This window comes from Siphateles boraxobius, unplaced genomic scaffold (genome assembly GCF_051911475.1).
Source record: "Siphateles boraxobius isolate OS27281-9 unplaced genomic scaffold, OSU_SipBor_1 8, whole genome shotgun sequence".
NCBI classification, from domain to species: domain Eukaryota; kingdom Metazoa; phylum Chordata; class Actinopteri; order Cypriniformes; family Leuciscidae; genus Siphateles; species Siphateles boraxobius.
Window position 1 is genome coordinate 3,310,611 of NW_027509208.1, and position 24,561 is coordinate 3,335,171.

General features: G+C 38.8%; 1 protein-coding gene across 2 annotated transcripts; it reads left to right on the forward strand.

Moving 5' to 3' along the window:
- The first annotated feature begins 4,237 nt into the window (after positions 1-4,237).
- Positions 4,238-24,369, forward strand: kif26bb (kinesin family member 26Bb). Of its 2 annotated transcripts, none has more exons than XM_077219833.1 (15): positions 4,238-4,724; positions 4,915-5,259; positions 6,362-6,736; positions 10,003-10,160; positions 10,293-10,464; positions 14,881-15,078; positions 15,394-15,487; positions 16,708-16,970; positions 17,714-17,894; positions 18,181-18,325; positions 18,461-18,620; positions 18,771-21,489; positions 21,565-21,734; positions 22,998-23,148; positions 23,290-24,369. In XM_077219833.1, the coding sequence occupies exons 1-15, from the start codon at positions 4,674-4,676 to the stop codon at positions 23,487-23,489; spliced, it is 5,382 nt and encodes a 1,793-aa protein (XP_077075948.1). In that variant the 5' UTR covers positions 4,238-4,673; the 3' UTR covers positions 23,490-24,369. The 2 variants fall into 2 exon arrangements, with proteins under 2 accessions (XP_077075948.1, XP_077075949.1); XM_077219834.1 differs by having other exon boundaries at positions 4,248-4,729.
- The last annotated feature ends 192 nt before the right edge of the window (positions 24,370-24,561 follow it).

Here is a 24,561-nt window from a genome sequence, read left to right on the forward strand (position 1 = left end):
AATCATGGCGTTAAATGCTGCATGCATTGCAAAAAATGTATATCTTGTTTTTCAATTCAAATAGTCTATCTAAACATCTTTAAATCAGGACACATTCACTTGAGATGCAAATGTAAAATTAAGAATTGAACCAAATGAAGGAAGTTTATGCTTAAAACAAGAACAAATATTTGTCAAACAATGAGTTATTAAAACTTCCTCTTTGATTTAAGCTGATTTGATGATGATTATTATTATTTCTCTATGCTTTAGGCCTACTGGTACTGTAATAGCCTAGGCCTGTATTAAAATCTTTTTTTCTAATGGTTGAAAATCAATAGACCCTTCTCCCCATCTTTTGCTATGTTGGGGGTCTTTTAGCCTATGATTTCAACAAGTAAAGCCTCTCCCTGTTTTGCCCAAAGGAATCCCCCCCCCCCCCCCCCCCCCCCCATTATGTTCCAAAGCCATAAGACTTTCTTTCATCTTCTGTACACAAACAAAGATCTTTTTGATGAAAACAGAGCTTTCTGTCCCTCCATAGACAGTTATGCAACTACCATTTTGATGCTTCAAAAACTTCATAAAGAGATGGTAAAACTAATCCAAGTGTTTTGAGCAGTTTAGTAAAAATCATACGAAGAGATGGGATCGCTTTATATGATGAAGAGATTGAATGTAGACTTTTGCTCACATAAACATTTTTAACTCGCACATCAGTTGTGGTAAACAGAAACTCAAGCATGTTTGCTTGACATGTGAGAACCAATGAGGTTCATTCTTGTGTGTTACGTAGCACGTTTAAGCTTAACATAAGCTGCTTGGGGTCCTACCAGCGGTCATAGTAGGGGGGCCCCCAACCAACCTAAAAAAAAGAACAGAAAAAGCCCCTTAAACACTTCAAAAGCATGGTAAATTTTATTAATATTCTTAAGAAATACGTTGAAATGTTGAAGTAGCATAAAATGTCCAGTTCATGGTTATCTGTCCCTTTACACCCCCTACTTTCACAATTAAATGAACTAGTCATAGAAAGATAAAAACACAGATTAAATTATCCAGATAGAACTGTATTGCCCATTTTCAATGGGAAAGTGCCCAAACAACAATCGCTTGGCAAGATTGCCTATCAACATTGCTCAAACAGTTGCCCTGTGTATCATCATCTTTAGTTTGTGTAGTGCTACACTTTGTGTATTCTCTGCTTTCCATCTTCATTTTGGAGTAAAGAAGTGTATGCAGGGTTTAAAGGGGAAGGTTTTTTTCTCCTCTCTAACGTTTACGTCCCCGTAGATTAGCTTTACCTGCCTATTCACCATACAGTCGGTACATTTTTTTTTTTAAAGATCGGATGGGGGCATACATACCTTCGCCTTGGGCCCGCAATTTGCTAAATCCGCCACTGCGTAGCACGCAGCTTGTGTTTAACACTAGCTGTGTGCTTTCATGTTGTCGTGTTTTGTGTGAACACGTGGCTTATAAGTTGTTTTCATTGGCTGCATGTGTGTTAGCACATGGCTTGTGATTTGTTTTACTGGCCATGTGCTTGTGTTTTAGTCATGTTTGGTGTGAGCACAAGGTTTCCTTGTGCCATGTGCTCTCCTGTCATTCTCTAACCACGCCCATTTTGTTACCTGATTATTGATTATTTGCTCTACCTGTCCTGCCTCGTTACCCTCTTTTGTTTGTTTACCTATTTATTCTCCTTGTGTTTTCATCGTCGTATTTCTACACTTGTTTGTTCCTCCTAATTCGAGTCATTTAATAAAAGCCTTATTCTTCTGCATTTGAGTCCTCATTTCCTTAACCCCAAACCGGGACAGAACGAACCAGCCATAATAAGGACTCAGTGGAAGAAGGGCTTGCACCATCCACCAGCCTCCTCTCTTCAGGCCCCTCTATATGAACGCATTCTCCGGTTCAAGACCTTGAGCTCCCTCCGTCAAAAGGGGGACTGATCTGAGGAAGTTTACTCTAGAATTCAGCAATGCTGCAGTGGGGCTGGGGTTCAACAACGTGGCTCTCAAGATTTTTTTTTTAAAACTCTGCCCTTGATGACCCACTCAACTGGTGGAGATTGAGAGGCCTGGACCGCTTTTGGGGGTTTTGGGGAGGTTCTCGCTTGCCAGGCCGGGAATGCTGCAGCGCCCCCAGTGGTAGCCGAAGAGGCTGCAGTGCCACTAGAGGCGGTAAGCTCCTTCACACTGCCTCGCCCTCGCAAGCGCAGGAAGTGGAGGGCTCCTGTCGCTTCCCTTCGGCCGGTGGTCAAGGAAGATCCGACTTCGGCGGCCCCAAGCCAAGTGCCCCAAGCCCCAACCCAAGGTCCGGTAGGACCAGACTTTGGGGGTCTCAAGTCTGGTGCTCTGGGAGGACCCGACTTCGGTTGGCCCAGAGCTGTACACTCTCCCTGTTGCGCCCCCAGTGGTGGCCGAAGAGGCTGCAGCACCGCTCTCGTAAACAGAATAGGAGGAGAAAGGCTTCCTCCGTCCCACTAGGCCCGGAGGCCATGCCCAAGCTCCTTGCCCTGCCGGCGCCTCCCATGCAGCCTGTCATCCCAGCTCCGCTCAAGCTCCTGGAGGCCGCCCTTCCGGAGTTTCGTCTTGAAGTGTCGGCTCCGCCCTGGCCCCCCCGGATGCGTCGGCTCCGTCCTGGCCCCCCCTGAAGCGTCGGCTCCGCCCTGGCCCCCCTGAAGCGTCGGCTCCGCCCTGGCCCCCTGAAACGTCGGCTCCGCCCTGGCCCCCTGAAGCGTCAGCTCCGCCCTGGCCCCCTGAAGCGTCGGCTCCGCCCTGGCCCCCCTGAAGCGTCGGCTCCACCCTGGCCCCCCTGAAGCGTCGGCTCCGCCCTGGCCCCCTGAAACGTCGGCTCCACCCTGGCCCCCCTGAAGCGTCGGCTCCGCCCTCCACCCTTTTGTGACAGAGCCCTGACAAGTCAAGTCAAGTCATCCTCATTTATATAGCGCTTTTAACAATGTAGATTGTTTCAAAGCAGCTTTACAGAGATAAGCATATAATTTAAGGTAAAAGAGATTGGTTTGGTTTTATAGTGGTTCTTGAAAAATGTTTTTTTCCAGCTAAAGTTAGTTTTGATTGATTCACTTCCGTCTAAATGATCATTTGTTATTAAATTAGGGGCCATTAAGACGAAACCGTTCTCTCTAAACAGACTTAAAACGTGAACCTCTGATAGACCTCGTTCACATGCGCATTAAGAATTGATTCTATAGTTATCTGCGTTTGAATATATGTGCGCAGGTTTGTAATTCCTTACAAACCATGCCTAAACAAACTACTTGTCTTGTCTATAAATTTTGATGCAGAATTTCATTTTATCTAATCACTTTGGGTAGGTACGCGAACCGAAAAATTCCACAACGCTTTATCTGTAGAGTGGTATAGGGATCCTCCATAGGGAGAGGCTAGTTGGCACTCCTGTTTTGTCTTGTACTTCGTAGCAAACAGCTTGTGCTAGCTGTGTGCTTTCATGTTGTCATGTTTTGTGGGAACACGTGGCTTATGAGTTCTCATTGGCTGTGTTCATGTCTGGTTTTGTGTTAGCACATGGCTTATCATGTATGTTTCCTTGTGCCATGTGCTCTCCTGTCGATTGTCTAACCCCGCCCATCTTGTTACCTGATTATTTCCCCCACTTGTCCTCCCTTGTTACCCTCTTGTTTGCTTCCCAATTTATTCTACTTTTGTTTTCAGTCCTGTGCTGGTTTGCCGTCGTATTTTTACACTTGTTTGTTCCTCCTGTGTGTTGTCAAGTCAGTGTTTTCTCCCTCAGGGTAGTTTTTGTTCGTTTTATTTATTTGGTTAATTAAAGCCTTATTCTTCTGCGTTTGAGTCCTCGCCTCATCTCCCCAAACCGTGACAGAGGTTGAGTAATTAATGACAGTGTGTTAATTAATTTAAATGTTTGGGTGATCTATACCTTTAATTGTTGAAAGTATATTGATTTAAACACCTCGAACAAAACTGAAAAAATATTTTCCGAAAAATAACCAGAAATTCATACATAATTCTGTAAAATTTATGTTATTTAATGCTTGATCAAATTCAATTCTGTATAATTCAACACAGTCATTCAAAATTATTGTGCTGTGTGACGATGCAAATAAACTGAATAGGCACACTCATTTCCAAAGTTTGCAGTGTCTCGAATCAATCCACATGTGGGCAGCACTGCCGTTTGCAAATCTACGTTTTGTTCGATGGGTGGCGCTATCTCATGATCAATCTTAAAGTACGGTAACCACAACAGTGTGATCTATTCCTTAGAGCAATGACAAGTGGGTGGTACTGTAAACGGAGAACAAAAAAGATGAAGACCTAATCCAACAACAACCCAAGGACGAATATAAAAAGCTATTTTTCATCCTTGCATGCACAGTTTTCCTAAGGAAAGTTAACGAGTAGAATATTAAAAACAACGGTAACTTAAATAACAGCTCGCAGGGGGTGATTTAATTCAAGGACTTTTTGTATGCGTAAATAGAAATAATATATTCACCGCTACTCACCGGATAACCAAGTTGTCCAATAACATAAAGGCGGTGCGCAAAATCAGTGCATGTTCCTCTAGGACATCACTTTTTTTTAACCAAGTAAAGTCAGATTTTTCGTGAAACGCAATAGTTTTTTTATTTGAAACGAATGGAAACTTCTTGTGAAGGATAGGAGCTTTATCGAGCGAATATGAAGAATCAAACAGGATATTGTGAAACAACAGGCAGTCCGCGGTTTATGGTAAGGTGAATAGGCTACTTACTATGTGCATCGTGATTGAATAAAGTAATAGCCTACACACAATTTGTAAGTTCAGTTATATTACATAATATCTCAGTATGATTCAATATTTAATTGTTTAATTATTAATATGTATAATTTGCCTATCCTTACAAATGAATAGTGCACGGGTTGCATGTATATTTCACAGATGACCAACGTTAAAATGAGTCCCGCGTTGAAGGGTCATGCAGCGCATAAGGAGCGTCCCACGCCCGAAGGCGCTGGCTCTTCAGCATATGATTCCCATGCAGCACCATGGACAGGGTGCGCGGGCTCACTCCCGACACCCCTCACTCACACTCTCTTACGGTCAAAATGGCCCAAAGAATCGTTAGACGGCTACCCTCTCGAATACAACTCCGTCAAGTCAACTGGGACGAAAAGAGAGACGTTATTCGACAAGGGACATTTGTGTAAAAAGTGCATCTCTTATTTCAGCATATTCAAAGGGGAAGCGTTTAAACAAGTAATTGACGGAAACATTTCTACCAAAGTAAGTATATTTCTTATATCATCAAGTTGCATGCATTTAGAAAGGAATACCACACATTTAGAGATGAGGTCGTGAGGACCAAATGCACTTGTGTTGGGTGGTATGTGGACTGCTGCATGGATGTCCGCCCCATCAGCCAGAGTATGTCTCATATTTCAATTACATATGAGGCGCATGATTTTTTTCCCCCTTCCCTTGAAACGAGTTTAAATCGATTAGCTTTTGCAGTTGGTCTGAGATTCATATGACACTCGTCTAGCCCTGATTGCACTGGAATATGGGGCATAATGGATGGAATATGAAAACTCAGTTCCAACAGAGGAGAACAATAAAGTATATTACACTATAATGTGATCAGCTAGAGATGTATTTGCGGCTGGCATGTGTCTTTTTATTTGGTGGTGGGGAGAAATAGGTTAGTGGATCATTTCTTGTCTTTTTTTAGTAAACTCAAAATCTCTGACTTCTTTTTTCATGAAATTTAAGATGGTTTGAGCAATTACTGAATTTAGGATAAAGGAGGGATGAGATTTGTAAAGGGATAGTTCACCCAAAACTGAAAATTGTGGCATCATTTACTCACCCTCTTGTTGTTCCAAACCTGCATGAGTTTCTTTCTTCTGTTGAACACAAAAGAAAATATTTTGAGGAATGTTGATAACCAGACAGTTGACGGTAGCCATTGACTACTATAGTATTTTTTTCCCTATGGAAGTCAATGGGGCCCATCCACTGTTTCATTACCAACATTCTTCAAAACATCTTCTTTTGTGTTCAACAGAACAAAGGAACTCATACAGATTTGAGACAACACGAGGGTGAGTAAATAATGACACAATTTTCGTTTTTGGCTGAACCATCCCTATAATATGGATGGATGTGATTATTTATCATGTCAACAAAAGGCGTTTTTGGTTTGAAAATAATGTTACAATATTGATATAATATATTTTTAAAAATTCATTATGGAAAAAACAGTTAAAGTATACTTTGATTAATACTCTATAAGCAATTTTCACTAATAATCTGTGCATTTATTTTTAGTCGTTTTTGATCTGTTGAGTTAACAGTCACCAACAACATTTTTCTTTCTGTTCCCCAGGATCCCAAAGTCTTCATTCATCTTTATGAGAGCATGAAACCACCTGCCAGTACTGTAGAAGCCTGGGGCAACGTGGACGGACGCTGCGGCGTCTGCTCCACTCACTTTAGCCAGTTGAAGCAGGAGGCTATCCGCACGATCCTCACCCAGGACCGGGCCATATGGGCTCCACCTACCACTGCCAACATCTCATCCACAAGCCTTGACTCAGGCTCACAAACGCTCCCCAGAACCTCAAGCCACCGATCTGTTGTCTCAGACCCCCATCAGAGGCCCAGCAATGCAGGGCCGGATTGCTGGATTAAGGGACGTCAACATTTGGAGTCCCTGTGGCCCCTGTCTTCATGTAAAGGAATCAATTCAATATCTCAAAAGGTAGGCCAACATATTTTTTTATGTATTTGATTTATTTTTTTTGCCATTGTTTAAACCAGTGTTTCTCAACCTCTCCTGCAGGGACCCCCTGACAGGACATGTTTTTGTTTTAACCCTGAAATGGCACACCTGATTCAATTAGTCAACTACACATTAAGCGTTTGAGCCTTTAATTAATTGAATCAGGTGTGCCATTTCAGGGTTAAAACAAAAACATGTCCTGTCAGGGGGTCCCTGCAGGAGAGGTTGAGAAACACTGGTTTAAACAAACACTTTAAGTCTTTAAAGGGTTGGTATGGCCAAAAATGTTAATCCTGTCATCGCTTAATCAGCCTTATGTCTTTCTAAACCTGTATGACATTCTTTCTTGTTTGGGATACAAAAGAAGATATTTTGAAAAATGTTTCAGTGGTTTTTTGTCCATACGTTGAAAGTTAGTTGGGTCCAGTGTTGGTTTGGACCCAAATGAGTTTCATTGTACAGACAAAAACAGTTAAAACATTCTTCAAATTGTATTATTTTGTGTTCCACAGAAGAAAGAAAACCATACAAGTTTGAAACGTTGTTATAGTGAGTAAAAGATGACAGAATTTCCATTTTTTGGGTGAACTACTTTTGGTGAACACTTTCATACTAAATACTAAACAAAGAATACCATTTTAGATAGAAATAAACAATTGTATAGCCATGACACATTAAACTGATCAAAACTAATAGTAAAGAAGACTTTTACAAATAATCCTGAAAAAAATGTATCATGGTTTCCACAAAAATAAGTATAGTAAGAAGCACAACCACTTCCAAATTGATAATATTTACAAGCATCAAATCAGCTTATCAGAATGATTTCTGAAGCTCATGTGACACAACAGGAGTAAAGGCTGCTGAAAATTCAGCTTTGCGTCACATGAAAAAAAAAAAAATATTGAATTAGAATAATATCACAATATTTTAACTGTATTTTGGATACAATAAATGCAGCCTTGGTGAACTTATGTATGTATTCCTTTTCCAAATAATTTTAAGAAAGAAGACCTTTCTGTGCTCTTCATATTTTATATCCACTACACCATCTGTGTGCATAATGTAAGAGTATACCAATTAAATATACATAGCTATGTCTGCCCACCAGGACTTACCAGGACACGTGTCATGTGTGCCATCTTATGATATACAACCCTCTAATCAGCCTTGATTATGTCCAGATGCAGAAGACACAGCACTTTCCTGGTTAATGCTTAAACCCACATTTTATCCATACCACAGAGAAGCCAGTCAGGAAAAAAAGAAGCTTGATCAATTTCGCTGTAATATTTAATGACCAGTGAAATATTCATACACAGCGCTCGTAAATACAGATGAAACGAGAATGCATTATGGAAGGGCGGCAGAGAGTGAACATCTCAGACAGCTCCATAAGCACTCAGTACCAGATCTTTATGCGACGCTGACCGAGAGCTTTACGGCAGACCTAGTCCATTAGTCCAGCTCCATTTCATTACACAAACATTCAAGGTAAATTCTCTGTCCTTGAAGTGGAATAAAAAAATTTAAAAAAAGATTATTGCATGAAGTAAAAGCAGACGAGATGCTTTTTTTAGTATTTTATTTGAAATAGCAAACACTAAACACTGACAGGCATGTTTTAATGGAAAGCGTAACTGCGGAAATAAGACGTGCACATAATTAAATCTTAGATTCTCTCTGGAGGACAGAGAAGTGAGAGAAAGAAAGAAGAGACAGAGGAAAGAATAACAGTTGAGGCAATATTACCGTCTCTGCCCGAGGGTTGCTCCCAGTGCTAATTGCCGTTACATTCTGCCAATGGAGGGGAGCAGAGAGGGGGCTCCTATTTCGCATGGCTGGATAAAAGCATTGATGAGACATAAAGGCAGGGAGTGACTCTGGATATGTGGAGGACTGCAGGCAAGCAATGGTTTTCTCAAGCATAGGCAAAATGCTGTCTGAATATTAGGTTAGATTTTGGTCTGAAGTATGACTCGTCCTGTCAGCGCCTGCAGCCTCATTCATGCCTGTATGCTGATACACATAAGAAGGTTCATGACTTCATCTGCACATATGACTCAGCTTGTAGTGGCAATACCTAATAATAGTGTCTGACTGCATTGCATCAAACACACTCAAGTTCAATGGTAGTGTTCACACAGACATCAGTTTTTTTCTGAATTTTATTTTTTTAGAACAGAATGAACTAAAATAACATATTGTCTGTCCAGTTTATTGTATTAAAGAGGATTTTTTTTTTTTACATTCTAAACTTTCTTTAGTGTGAAATGTTGCTGTTTGAGCATGAAAAAGGTCTGAAAAGGTACAAAGCACTCCAAAGGGAGTTATTTATGAATAAGCACAGTTTCTGAAGTCCCTGAAACACTTCGATTGTTTTCTTCTGGGAATGTACATGTCGCAATATCTCTCATTAAAAAAAAAATCCTGCCCAAGGTTTATGCAAATAAAGTGGACTAGCCCTGGTTGAGTTGCTTTAGTTCTGTGTTAAAGGGGCATTCGGCAATCCTAGCTATTTCTTCGCGGATTTTCACTTTTGTTGTCGCATGTTTTCTCAGCGAGCTCCCCCTGCAGCTGTGAGGCGTATATTTCACAACAATGTCGTTAAAATAAACTCACTTGCGGCCTCTCCTCCTCCTTTCTACCGCTGCTCATGTGCATTTGTTATTATCGGAGCCGGCCAACATTATCGTGTGGAGCTGTGTCTACCGAGGTGGGTAATACATCATACACATTGAGGTCGTGTGTGTTTATGTCGAATTGCAATAAAGCAGTTTGTGTTTCTCGCTCGTTCTCGCTTTACACGAGACTTCCTATTTCTAATATACCGGGACGTTAATCCTCATGTTGCAAGGTTGGTTTTCCACCTGGGAATGCTGGGGTGTGCGGGGAAAGTCACCATTCTCACCAGAACAGGTTATTAAACCATCCAAATGATTTGTAAACGGTTTTATTAAGCTGAAATAGTTGCCGAATGCCCCTTTAAAACTCGCTGTTATGGTAAGGGGCGTCACAATCACAACACACTGGTCCAGCCAACCAATCACAGCACATTGCGCTGTTCAGAAGGAGGGGCTTCATAGAGACAGAATCTAAACAGAGCGTTACTGACAGACTGGGAAGAGACGTGCTGCAACTATGTAAAATATGTGAAAAAATATAATGTTTTTTGGACATTCAAGCATGAAAACCTATGCTAGTTACTGAGGTTGTCAATATCAATGAAGATAATTCTTTTTCAGTCCTCCCAGAGTCCTTCACACGCAGTAAAGGTGTTTGAGAAGGAGAATGTGACCTCTACAGCACTATGCAACTACGGCACATCACAGCCAGCCCGTTCTTCCAGTATGTCCTCTCTGCTCCCTTCAGGAACCTCTGCTGCCTTGTCTTTCTTTGTCAGGTAATAGGAGCTGACCAGAAAATAAAAAAATAAACTGATTTGGTAAAGGTGTGATTTGTAAAAAAGAAATAAATGCTTTGATAATGTACTTGCATCTAAGCTAAACGCTGTCGAATCTTTGAACATCCACAGGGCTGCACAAAAGCTGAATGTAATGGTTAGAAGAGGGAGGCGGTTCTCAGAAAGTGCTGCTTCCCAACAGCTGACAAACTTCAGTAGCCTCATGCAGAAGTCTCCTCCTCCAGTACCAGCCAACATTTGTCAAGCTGCTAGTAAGAGCAAGGAAACGCCTGGGATGGGGAAGGTATGGCTGAAATGTTTACTACAAATGTTAATTGTTTAATTTTGCTACTAAAAAACACCAAAACTTATGGATGCTTCTATTATTACGTAATATTGCATTGTTAGATTATCGTAGCTGTTCATTTGCTGATAAATTAGAGACAATAATATAATAGCAATATTATACAGAGGTGCAGTAATTTTGTTTATTTTATGATTTTTACTGATTGTATAAATATGAAAGCCTGTGTTCTTCCTGAGAGTAAAAATGAGTTTAAGTTTAAAGTAAAAGTAAGAACACACTGCAAGAAATAAACAAATTTTGTGAGATGTAAAGTTGCATTGTGAGATATTATGTCACATTATGAGACAAAAGTCAAACATTTTGTGAAAAACAATTGGTCACATTGTAGATTAGAGTCCAATGCTTTCTATTAATTAACTATTTAGAATGACTTTTGCCTCAAACTCTTAATCACTGCTTATTAATAGTTAGTAAAGTAGTTTTTTAATTAAAGTATTGGGTAGGATTAAGGGATGTAGAATATGGTCATGCAGAATAAGGCATTAATATGTGCTTTATAAGTTCTAATAAACAGCCAAATATCCTAGTAATATGCATGCTAATAAGCAACTGGTTAATAGTGAGAATTGGTCCCTAAACTAAAGTGTTACCGGACAATTACAGTTGTGAGTGACTGATATAAAGTCAAATTTACATTACTGTGGAAAGATTTTTTAATGCGTTTTGAATGTAGTCTCTCATGAGTCTCTTGTAAGTCTCTCTTGATTCTCTTCTAAAATGCTAAAAAAAAAATAGTGATTTGGCTCTCAAGAAAATTTCTTCATGTTGAAAACAGTTGTGCTCAGAGTGCGAATTACCCCACCATAATTGGGGGGTACTGCCCCTTCACTTCTTCTATGACCATCACGGTCCACTACCATATCAATCCCCACCGTGATCGCCAAGTGCAACATGTGTTGTGCAACACACATACAAGGTCTAAACATGCGACAAACTGATAATCAGTAGGCTACAGAATATCTCATTGTTATTATATATCCAAAAGAGAACTGTTTTGATCAACTCCCAAAAGTTAGAAGTTAAGTGCACTGAAATACCATTCTAATTACTAGTAAAAGTAATACCTTTTCAAGAAGCCTATTGCCTATTTCATGAAATATTGATTTGGTTTATTTTTAGATTTCATAAGACCTGGAGGTAAGACCCAACCCTCTCATATACTGTATAAACAGAAACCAATTTTCCATTGTAGTCTATGGTAGTCAGTGTCAAATCAACACAATCTTTAATGTGATTAAGGAGCATACTATAAAAAACCATACTACCACCTGGGGTGGTAAAGGGGTGGCATGAGGTTTCAGGAGGGGGGCCATGGACATTATTCATAATTTAAAATGCTACGGTTTTCATTGAATGTGTTTTGTTCTCTACACCTACATTACACGGAGTGGGAGTCAAATCAGAGATGTAGCTGGGTTTTTGGATGGTGAGGGTCTTAATTTGTGAATTGTGGACCCTTTCTCTGTGTAATCACTATCAACAGTCTGTGTAGTCTATACTTAAATTGTACTTTGTGAAAAAGCAATTCTTGGGGGGTTTGCTCCCCAGGAGATAAAAAAAAAAAGACCCCTCAAATGATGTCTTCTAGTGAGTTTTGAGGAAATATGAACAGATTTAGTCATACGACACACACACACACACAGTTCGATCGCGCCCGCGCCTCTCTCTCTCTCTCTCTCACACACACACACACACAGTTCGATCGCGCCCACGCCTCTAATACACTAACAATGTTGTTTGTAGATCCGCCCCTGATTTTAACTCACCACAATGTAAATTTGATTTAAATTGAGAATTATCTTGCTACCTAACCTTGCTAACTAACCTTGGTAACTAAGGTCCACTTAACTAGCCTCAGTGGGTAAGTAGCAGGTAAGTAGCCGGTAATTCAATGTATGAAGACGTGACATGAGCTATGAAAGAACAAAACACGTTAATAAATGAAGGTTGTAAAATCAACAAGCTAGACGTCAGCTAGCAACTTACATTTATCCATGCAGGTCAGCAGCAAACCGTTCTCTATCTCCGTTGCTTCTAGCCACGGTGGTTAAAAATGGTACGGTCCACAATAGGGGTGTCTGAAATCGCTTTACATTAAAATGTTCCTACATTGAAAATAGGAGTTGACTTGTAGCCTATTGTAACTCTAATTATATTTTTTCACAATATCAGAAAAATTATCTGACCCCCCCCAAAACTGATATTTCTGTCCCTTTGGGAGGTACTGGGTCTTCATTGGGGGGTATAGTACCCCCCAGTACCCCCTGTAATTCGAACTATGGTTGTGCTTACTAATATTTGAATAAAAGGTGCAAAAGAAAAGCTATTGTAACATTTATAAATGTCTTTACTGTCACTTTTGATCAATGTAATGCATCCTTGCTGAATATAAGTGTTAAATAGTATAAAGTATACAAATCTTACTTACCACAAACCTTATGAAAAAGTGTAACTTTTTTATTTCCTTAGTGGCGGAATACAGCTTCCATGGCAAAAATGCCCTGTTCCCATACACCCATTATTTATTTATTCTGTGAGCAAAGCTGTACAATAATAACAGTGTTATTAGGATGAAACAAGTAGTTTTTGGCTGGTCATGTGATGTTAATATGGCAGCCCCCATGAAACACTTAGATTGTTTTCTTCCGGGAACGTACACGTCGCAATATTTCTCATTAAAAAAATTCCTGCCCAAGGTTTATGCAAATAAAGGGGACTAGGCCTGGTTGAGTTGCGTTAGTTCTGTGTTAAAACTCGCTGTTATGGTAAGGGGCGTGACATTTCTGAAACGCGCTCATAGCAATTGACCAATCACAACACACTGGTCCAGACAACCAATCACAGCACATTGCGCTATTCAGAAGGAGGGGCTTCATAGAGACAGAAACTAAACAGAGCGTTACTGACAGACTGGGAAGAGACGTGCTGCAACTATGTAAAATATGTGAAAAATATATAATGTTCCATGTAACATTATGTTCCATGTAAATGAAACAGCTTCTGTTAGCCTACTCTGTTATGACTGGAGTCTTGATCTCACTTGAGTGTACATCATTTTAAACACATGTGTCTTTGTCTACAACTTTCTGAAGGAGAAAACTTCAGGAAAACTCAGTCTGACCTTGGGATGTGGCTGATCTTAAATGTCTCACATTTTAGAGAAGACCTTTGAACGTGATGTTAATGGCCTTCTCAGTCCATCACACCATCGAGGAAGGGAAATCAATTTAGTTTAATTGTAGCTGACTTCACTCTCCACAGTTCACACTGATGGGACTCATCTTGAGTTTCAAATTATCGCTCTCAGGGTAGCACCTGGTAGCAAGATCGCACTCAGCTTTGCACATCCAGCCACTGTAGCAGAGATAATGGGTTCTTAAATAATTCATTTCGTTTAAATATGATTTGACAGACTCAGAACAGAGAAGATAATATCACTAGACAAATCCATTAGATATCGGACAATGCATTAAACTAAACTCGGTTTAGTTGTGTTCAATGACATCATGCTTTAAAAATTGGAATATTTCATGTCTTAAATATTACTGTTATAGTTTCAGGAACAATGATATTTTTTGTCTCAGTAAAATTATGGCACTGATGATTTTAATGTTGACCACGGTGGTTTTAGCTGTCTTATTCTCTGGTTTAGGACTTCACAAGTAGTACTGTTTATATATATATATATTACTGCTGTCAATTCGATTAATCACATCTAACATAAAAGTTTTTTTTTACATGTGTGCGTATATAAATTATTATATTAATATATATATTAAATATATGTGTGTGTGTATGTATATATATACACACACACTATATTTAATTATATATAAATATAATAATATATATTCACAAAAAAACATATATGTTAGATGCGATTAACCGTGTTTAATCGAATTGACATCACTAATTATTATGTAAACATTCAAATGCTAAATTTATTACAAAAAGTACTTTAAGGAGGAAGTATACATTTTCAATCTTAAAATACATTTTGGGTAATGTGCACAATATATTTTGGATTTATACATATTTTGGCCATTAATATACATTTATATAAGTAAGTTAAACTTATTAAAAACCATATATTTATGTTAAAAAAAACTATATTAGCTAAATATATTTTGGCAATTTTTTTAATATTTAAATATATACATATATATATACATATATATATATATATATATATATATATATATATATATATATATATATATATATATATATATATATATATATATATATATTGACTATGTATTTTTGCCTTATGGGATTGAGCACTTTTTAGATTTTAGATTTATTTGTAATATCTAATTAGTATATTGTTTTGTGTTTTTCCCCCAATTTTAGGTCAAAGTGATGCTGCGAGTCTGTTCGGTTCCTGAGTCAGACCCCTCCCAGTCCTACTCTTTCAAACTGGACCTGCACAAGAAACAGATCACATTGCTGAACGTACCCACCCTCACCCCTCAGAGACAGACTGCTGGCACTACAGTCTCCTCAAAGACCTTCACCTTTGATGCTGCCTTTGGCCACGATTCAACCCAGGTCAGGGCCACTGCTTTGTTATTTCTGTCTCATGATATGAAAACTGATCTGTCTAATGTCTGGAGCCCATCTGAGTCATAATATCCAAACATCTGCAACACTTTCGGATTTGGTCACTTGAGTGCAGATATTCAATATCGGGATATTCTTCTCCAGTACAATCGATTGAGCCGATTTCTCTATTAAATGCACTTTGGCTTAATAATGCCAAATCCCGGGAAAAGGTCCTTGAAATGTACATGAAATGTTTGTACATGATTTAACAGTGTTGTTGTTTAAAAAACAAAACAAAACAAAAAGTTTATTATTTTTCAGGCTGAAGTTTGTGAGAACAGCTTGTGTGAGGTGCTTCAGTGTGTGGTTGCAGGGGCTGATGGTTGCATCCTAAGCTTTGGTCAAACCAGTGTGGGTAAGTGAGTTATATTAAAATCTTTTTTACCCTGTAAAGCAGAAATGGTCAGAAAAATATGATTTTTTTTAAAATGGAACCTTTTATTGAACCTTAAGACAAAATATATGTAAGTGTATGTATAAGAAAATCTAACAAATAAAAAATTGCGAATGCGTTTTATGTTTTGTAACATATTTGATACATCAGGCCTTTATGACCCAAATAGTATGATATAATGACAAGGACGTCGGACGGCTCAAACTGAGCAAAAATATGCATTTTGGTGCAGCATGGTTATTTAAATGGCCAGAAAGAAATTATGATAGCTTGTAAATACAGTATAACAGACTGCTTACATAAAATTTATATACATATCAGTTGTCACTTTATCTCCCAATAATGTTTTAGTTGAATAATATTTAAGTGCTAAGTTTTGTGATAAATGCTCTGTAGTTTTAATTGTAGATGTTTTTTTAACTCAGAGTAAATGTGACTATTTCTCATACTAAAAAAAAATCTTCAGAGTGTAAATGTATACATCTCACAATGTGACATTAAATCTCACAATGGTGACCTTGTTTCTCATTTTTGCACCTTCATAATGCACTCTTCGACTATATACTGCAGTATGCCTGTCTTATTTCACAATTTTTAATCACCTTTAAATTTTTTACTCTGTGGCAGAAATGGACTTCCATAGCTATGGTGTTGATGCAGAAAGGTTCAGATTCACAGGTTTTTGCCACTACTTGTGAATTGTGGGGCCTCTCAATCAATGTGCATTAAATATTGTTCCTTCAAGAGATGGCATAGCGGCTACACAGTGGGTCATCACGGTCATTTACCTTTAAGGTTATTAATTGTTATCCTCCAAATGCCATGTAGAGATTGTTGTCATGATTTTGGGAGTATGACATCATTCTCTATTAGCTAGATTGAATTACCCGGCCTCCATGTTGGCCCTTGGCTCCCAGCCAGACATCATAAATCTTTTAAAGCGGCCCATGCTTGACTGCCAGTAAAGTGCTTTACATTTAATTGGTCATGACATTGCCACAACGCATTTTACACCCCAGTTTGTAAAGTCATTCACCATGTATTTAAGCATATTGCAAGCTGTGGCTTTTTGTCATTCCGAACGATGATTTATTTAGCAAAACCCTTATGGGGGGCTTTTCTGTCTAATGATGGTCTGTTATGAAAAATGGCATTCTCGCTTTCTTTTTATCTTTTTACAGGAATGTCTTACACCATGATTGGCCATGATGGTTGTACTCAAAGCCTTGGAGTCATTCCATGTGCTATCTCTTGGCTTTTCAAGCTCATTAACAGGAAGAAAGACAAGACATGGGCAAACATCTCAGTTTCCGTGTCAGCTGTAGAGGTCTGTGGGGAAAACAATGCCATTAGGGATTTACTCTCTGATGTTGACACAAGCAACTCCAAGGAGACCTATAAACCAGATGCTTTCCTCAAAGAGGACCCCGTCTGTGGAATACAGGCAATTCATTTCATTTGACCTTTTATTTATGTGTGCAGCACTTTTCACAATGCGTATTGTTCCAAAGCAGCTTTGCAAAAAAATAGTGCCTGACAACCTGAGGGCACAATGCATGGAAAAATTACCTATAATGTTAGTTGGATGATGGAAAAGCCTCAAGTGAGTGGCATTTAAAGGAATATTCAGTGTTAAGTATTAAGTTAAGTGCAATCGACAGAATTTATGGCATAATGTTGATTATTACTTTAAAAATAAGTAAAAAAAAAAGTTAGCCACTTATAATGGAAGTGAGATGGGCCACTTTTTGCTCTTTTTAAAGCATAATTCTTACATTCTTAAATTGGATGTAATACAAAGTATTACACATATTGTTTGCCTCATGGGGTTATACTATTAAAAAAGTGAGTATTTTGATGTTTGTGGATTGGCCCCATTCACTTCCATTGTAAGTGCCTCAACGTAACCCAGATTTGTGCTTTTCATGAAGAAAAGACGGGGACATGTGCAAATAATTTTTGTGGTAATCAGCATTATACTACAAAAAATGCTGTTGATTGAGCTAAATTTGTACCCATGATATTCCTTTAAAACATTTTGCATGAAGTTTATAACCCTTTGCATGGCATATTATCAATATTCATGAGCAATCAATACAAATTTAATATATACTCATTGATATGTTAATTGAGACATTCCCATTTACTTGAGAGTCTCCTTATTGGATTGTGTTATCTTGATTCCAGCTCTGCAACCACAGTGTGTTAAATGCTCCAACCCCAGAAAGAGCAGCTTTCTTATTAGATGCAGCTATTGCATCTCGCAGTGGGACGTTGGACAGTGGACGGAGACCGCTACACTGTTGTCACATGTTCTTCACCCTGCATGTTCGCCAACAGCACATAGGGAGCAGCACCAAGTCTGGGAGTGAGTTCTGTTCATGTCTCTAATATGTTGTTCAATAATATGCATGTTCATGTGCAGATTCTCAGTACAGATCTTGATGAACTCGACTTGATAAACAAAGGCCTATTGGATAACATTTCTCATGCAATACTGACCCAGGAGAGTGAAACTGTATAGTTTTTTCTATTTTCAGCATAATAAAATAGATTGTTTTGCATTCATGATATGATCTTTTTCATAACATTCGTTGCTTATTTAATATTATTTGTTTAATTTCTTAATAAAATAAAATATATATTTTCCTCAGTGAATGTGGATCAAAGCAAGCTGAGCCTAATCGATTTAGGGAGCTGTGTGGGGGAGAGGGGTGAAAGCAACTGTGGAGTCTGCCTCGCTGAGCTTGGAAACTTTATCACAGCCAATCTCAACAGACATAAACATGTCCCTAATAGGTATGTTTGTGTATATCTCAATTATAAAAGTAGGAATTTACTAATAGTATATGAACATAAATAAATTTTACTTAATTAAATCACTCTGCTTTAAGTAGCTACATTTAATTACCAGTGATAATTTGTTCAAAACAGGGAAAGTAAATTAGCCATGCTCCTGCAAGACTCTCTGAGCAATGTCAACTGCTCCACAACAATTATTGCCCATATATCCACCTCGTCTGAAGACATTACAGAAAGCCTCTGTACAATGCAGACTGTCTCTCGAATGCGAAGGCAGAAAAGGAAGACAAGGGTATGCTTTTATATTAAGAAATTTTATTTATTACTATAATTTAATAATCTAACTATTAAATATATTTATTATTATGGATGTGTTCTCCAGTTTTCAAGTGATGTGAATTTGGGCAGAGTTGTACATTTTTACTTGTTTTATTTTTTTCAGAAATCTTCCTCAAGCTCGCCTGGGGGAAGAAGCTTAGGCAATGAGAGGAGAGTTCATAATTCCTCCAAGCTGAGATTCCAATCTACAGGAACACTGGATCAAGATCTCTCCTCTCCTGGTTTCTCTAGTGATCCAGCATTTTACCCTGGGAGTGACAAGTCCTGTGATACCATTATCTCTGTTGATCCTTCTGGCCTCCTTGATAAAGAGGTTACAAATAGAAGCAGAGAGGTTTTGCCTATTATTCCATCCTTACTCAAGAGCAAATTAGAGTCCAAGAAGCTCTCGTTGATGAAGTTTTGTGAAATCTCTCCACCAATCGCCAATCGCATGAAGCAGACATCAAAAGAAAAGACTAGAGAAGAGTCAACGCCAACAATATTGCCAGATGAATCAGAGTTTGAGTGTCTGAAGTGCAACACATTTGCAGAACTCCAGAATCGACTGGGAAACATAGACGGAACAGAGTTGGATCTATGCAAAGATCCGGAAACGAACACAATGAATAAAGCACCTCACTTAAGCCAAACTGAAAAGAAGTCTAATTCATTGGACATCCAAGCATCAAGCAAAAGGGAATATGATAGTACCAGACAAGAAAACTTATCAAAAACATTTGCCATCATTCACAACAGTGAGGAAATTCCAAGTACTTCAAATTCACAGATTATTCATACATGTCCACCACAGCTAGATGTAGTCAAACCAAGTGATCCTATGCTGTCTGGCCAATCTCCAAGCAAATATAAGCTTTATAATGAAAAAATGGACATGATGCCCACTTCACTATCTCTGAAATTAGAAGACCAAGGAAAAATAAGATTATCGGATTTCATAAAGCAACCCGAGACACGAATTTCTCCTGTCGGCAAGAGTTCTCCGAGATCTACCTCGTCCTCTTCCTTTTCATCATCCCTATCTTCCAGTTTGAGCTCCCCACCGGCTTTTTCTGCCTCTTTGAATGGAGATGTTTCCCAGTGTACAGCAAAGAACCAGCGAGAGATGAGGGCCACCATTACCGTGACCGTTCAGCAGCCGCTCGATCTTAATGGACATGATGAGCTTGTGTATACCGTGGTTGAGGAGGTAACAATACATGGGGCCACCGAGCAAGGAAAGGCAAAAATATTAAGTATTCATGAGTCTCACTCTCTCCAGGCTTTAACACCAGGAAGTCAGTCTGTAAGGATTATTGGCAGCATAGGTGAAGAACAAACAGCAAGTTTTTATAGCACCTCTAATGCAAAAACTTCAGAGAATGAAGTCGCCATGGCCTCATCTGATGCAGCTGTACGACACACAAAAATCAATCCACATATTGACAAGGTAAGCGGCTTCATTGATTCAATAGACCTGCCGCAGCATGATTGTTGGTCTGACGTGCCGCTGACAGAAGATGTGAAGGAGATACCTAGAGGAGCCAATGCTAAACTTGACCCTCACTGTGAAGTCTTGAAGTCCAGACAAAATGCTTGTGAAATTACACCCGAGCAGAGCTGGCTGTGCCAAAACAAAAAGAAAGACATCAAGAATGGCCCACAAATGAACACAGAACACAAGAACCCATGTTATCCAAAAGAAACTCTTCAGAAGAAACAACATGCCAAGAAAGACGGACTTGTGCAATGGAACAAAGACAATGTGCCATCAACATACACACAGAGTCCCACCCTCAAAAGGAAAGAAACAAAAGAAGAGTCTGCAATAGCCAGAAGTGCAATGCTAAATCATGCTACTGAAACTAAGACCAACACGAAATCTCATTTTGAAGAGAGCAGCAAGTTATTTAATGCAAAACTGAAAGCATTATCCGGCAGGAGCCAAACTTGGGACGAGAGTAATATCGGGAACTCAACAGGAAGCTTGAAAGGTAATTCTAGCTCAGCAAGGCTTAAAAGCAAGTACCTTGAGGAGACTGCTTTCATCGATATGGCTCCTAAAGGCCTTTTAGATGAACAATATTTTCCAGCTCAACCCAGCCCATTTGGTTTTAAAGAAGACTTTGAGGATTTTGTAAGGTGTCGAGCTAGTCAGAGTCTTGGGAGGGTTCCACAGTTCTTTCCCATGCATGATGCCAACGATGCATCCCGGCCATCCAAAAACGGTCACTCTAAGACAACGGCTGTTAATAAATTCATACCCAGTTCAAAGATCCAGAAGATGCCAAACTTGTCCCCCAAACCCACCAGACACTCGATCAACAGGAGCTCAAGCTTTTCCCCTAACGGAGCACCTGTCAACCAAAGCTTCTGGTCAACACACTCCCTATCCCGAAGTCAGGACAACGGTGGTTTGAAGTCGCCCGGTGCAGTCCGGAAAGGAAGAGTTGAACTTTTAAGAAGCAGTAGAGATTCTCTTTCCGCTTTTAGTCAAGGCGGGTCTGATTTAGATGAAAATGAGGAACTGGGGACGATGAAACCTTTCGTTCACACGTTACCATCCCCGTACAGTCGGATCACAGCTCCACGGACACCATACCACTGCAGCGGCCATGCCAGCGACACCACCAGTGTTCTCAGTGGAGAGTTGCCTCCTGCCATGTGTAAAACGGCTTTACTCTATAACAGAAGCAGTATGGTCAGTAGCGGCTATGAAAGCATGCTAAGAGACAGTGAGGCCACAATTAGCAGCAGTTCAACGCACAACTCCATCAGCGATCAGAGCTGCTCACTCGGTGCTGCTAAAGCGGCGAGAAGTACCAAGAAAAGAACCAACATAGGTAAGGAATTTTCTAATTCAGTGTATTCTAGCATAAAAAACAACATGGTTTTCACTGTATTGTCTTTGTCCACAGGGTCTGGTATAAGACGCCCATCTCAAGACAACCTCCAGTCTCTGAAGAGATCCTTCAGTGGGCCCAAAATGCACCGGGTGGATAGGGGTGTTTCTGAATCTTATGAAATTAAAGTCTATGAGATTGATAATGTAGATGGCGTACAGAAGAGAGGTGGGGCGGGGAACAAGGTGAGGTTCAAAATGTGTCAATGAAAAAATTGTCTGTCTATCTGTCTGCTTTGTATTTCATTCACAAACTGCTATTGTTGTATGGTCTGTTAAATTGGTAGCACTTGACTCATGCTTAGACATGAAAATCTCTTTAGCCAGGTATCCTGACTTGCAACACAGTTTTCTAAAAGTGAAGGCTGGAATACCCTACATGAATTTTGTCCAGGTTTTTCCCCGATTTGCAGTCTGGAGGAGTCAGCGTTAGTTGGCGAAAGTCAGAGCCAATCTGCAGATTTTGGACAGTCGGAGTTGACTAATTTCACAGAAAATCGTGTAGTGTGTGATGGGCATTGGATTGGATAGGATTCCATCCAATCAGAGGATATCAAACATGTTTGATATTTTGATCCATTTTTAGAACACGTTTTCATGTGTCATGCGTCTTCTAGCAACATGAGTTTATGTTTAGAACAACGTGAAAGTGCTGAAATCTGTTCAGATTTTAGTGTATTCCAGCCTTAAGACTAATTTCTAAAAACTTTTCACATTTCACAATTTTCACATTTTACACAAGCTGCAAATCTGTTTCTTCTTCCTTTTTTTTTTTTTTTTTTACTCTGTCACAAATTCGAGACTAGATACTGATTCAGAGTAAATTTGATTTTGCAATCTTTATACATACTGGGTTTTTTTTTATTATTGAAAAATATGCAACTCTTTGTTGACTATTTGGGAAATGTTTTGTTTTACAAATGTATATTTTTACAGTTTTCACTCAACAATGTACTGAACACATTCAGGAAAATTTGACAATGTTGTATACAATGTTTTTTCCCTAGTAGCAAAGATGCTGTTCCTCAAATGATGATTCATTTTATCAAAACAATATTGTTATCACAAAACCAAAACTGTATAAACAGGAATTGCTTTTTTACGTGAATATTCACTTTAATTTATGTAGTACTATTATGTTGCAGAGTTTAAAATGTATAGCTCATTCACTGTAGTAAACGACCATGGTCGTATTGTTTTAAATAAATCTCACAGTGTGTAATTCAGTGTATCTGTGTATTTGGTGGTTTTTGTGGGTTATTTAAAGGCAAGATTTGATTTAGACTGAAGTTAACTTAGCTGCATACAGTGTTTGATTTTGTCTGTATATGAAAAACTGTAATATTACATTAGTATAAAAACCTGTGGTGTGATGAAAGGCCAAAAGCTAATCTCAGATCTCACATTTTATATGGAGGGAAACTGACATTTTGTCATCCACGTTTCCAGGGTATAGTCCTCTTTAGTGCAAAGCTGAAATTCCTGGAGCATCGACAGCAGAGAATAGCAGAGGTGAGACTCAAGTATAATGCTCTCAAGAGGGAGCTGGAACATGCCAAGCATCATCTGATGGTGGACCAAGGAAAATGGACCCGTGAATGTAAGGGTTAAAAATATTTGCTTATGTATATTACTTAATGTTAAGCACTGCAGGATAGAAAACTGTAGGGTTGTTTATGGTTCTGCTTAAACTCCTGTCTTATCCATAATTATAATGCTATTTGTGTTATGTATTTTGCAGTTGACTTATGGCAAACGTTTGAGGTAGACTCTCTGGAGCACTTAGAGGCTTTGGAGATGGTCACTGAACGGCTAGAGCGTCATGTTAACCTCTGTAAAGCACATGTCTTGATGGTCACCAGCTTTGATGTTACACCCAAGTGCAGACGAAAGTGGCGGCATCGGCCCACTGTAGATCATTCAGTGTTTGTTGGAATATAGCATGCCAAGATTTTGAATGATCACTTGTACTGTTATGCAACATATGAAATTATATGCAAATCCATGCCTCTAAAGCATCTCAAAATCATCACATTATACGGAAGCTTCCGCTGGTGCTGATCGGGCATACTTGAAATCTAATTTGCTGTAAATGTTTGTGTTGTTACCTTTAGCATTTGGAGAGATCAAAACAAGATATTGGACTGCAGTATCACTTGAAATCCTAGACTATTCCTTGTTTTGTCCGCTGTTCAGGCTTTAATTCTGGGCATTCAGGATTCAAGATTTCTCTTTGTACATTTGTAAATCCGGGGTTAACTTTCCTACTGGTATATTTGCTAGATTAACCCTAACCTTAAGTAGCCTATATGCGATGACCTGTATTATAACTGCTTGTCTATCTGTGGAAATGAACAATATTTTAATCTGTTTCTCTCCCAAGCATTTTATGATTTGTTACGTGTTGTTATACAACTTGCTGTAACATTCTTGCACCTTATTGTTTCACACAATATACTTTTGGGCTTAATATCACAAGTTTAAAAGTTGTGATACGTTTCTCACTCAAATTTACAAGTGTGAAATAAAATTAATTTTGGAGGTAAAAAAAAGTGACTTTATTGAGAGTTATATCTAATAATTATAAGGGAATAATTTGGAGGTTTTATTGTAAAGGTCTTTAACCCTTATGTGTATGCGCTAATAAAAACTTGTTATGCACTTGTATTGTTTTTGTTTAAATTAAGTTATAAATGCTTTTACTGAAATTGTGTCAATTTATTTACATGTTTAATAGCCACTGTAATCATCAGATGAGAAACACGACATGAATTTTTTTAATTTATTTTTTACAAAACATTAATAAACATTGAAAACTGTGCATGGTTTGTGTTGTTCACAGAGTATTAAGAAACCATTTAGATGCATTGTAATGAGTCATATGTTCTGCTCATCCCGCTGTCACAACACATAGGCCCATTACCGGCTGAGAAGAAGTGCAGCCCCTTAAGAGTTCACTCAGATATGGTACAATAGAATAAAACCTAGCCTAATATGAAGTCAGAGACATTAC

Bases quoted from the DNA above. Each gene is read 5' to 3' on its own strand.
- kif26bb (XM_077219833.1), top strand. From the start codon at position 4,674: ATGAAGAATCAAACAGGATATTGTGAAACAACAGGCAGTCCGCGGTTT. The intron at 5,260-6,361 runs GTAAGTATATTT...TCTGTTCCCCAG, and splicing joins ACGGAAACATTTCTACCAAA to GATCCCAAAGTCTTCATTCA. The intron at 10,465-14,880 runs GTATGGCTGAAA...CCCCAATTTTAG, and splicing joins AAACGCCTGGGATGGGGAAG to GTCAAAGTGATGCTGCGAGT.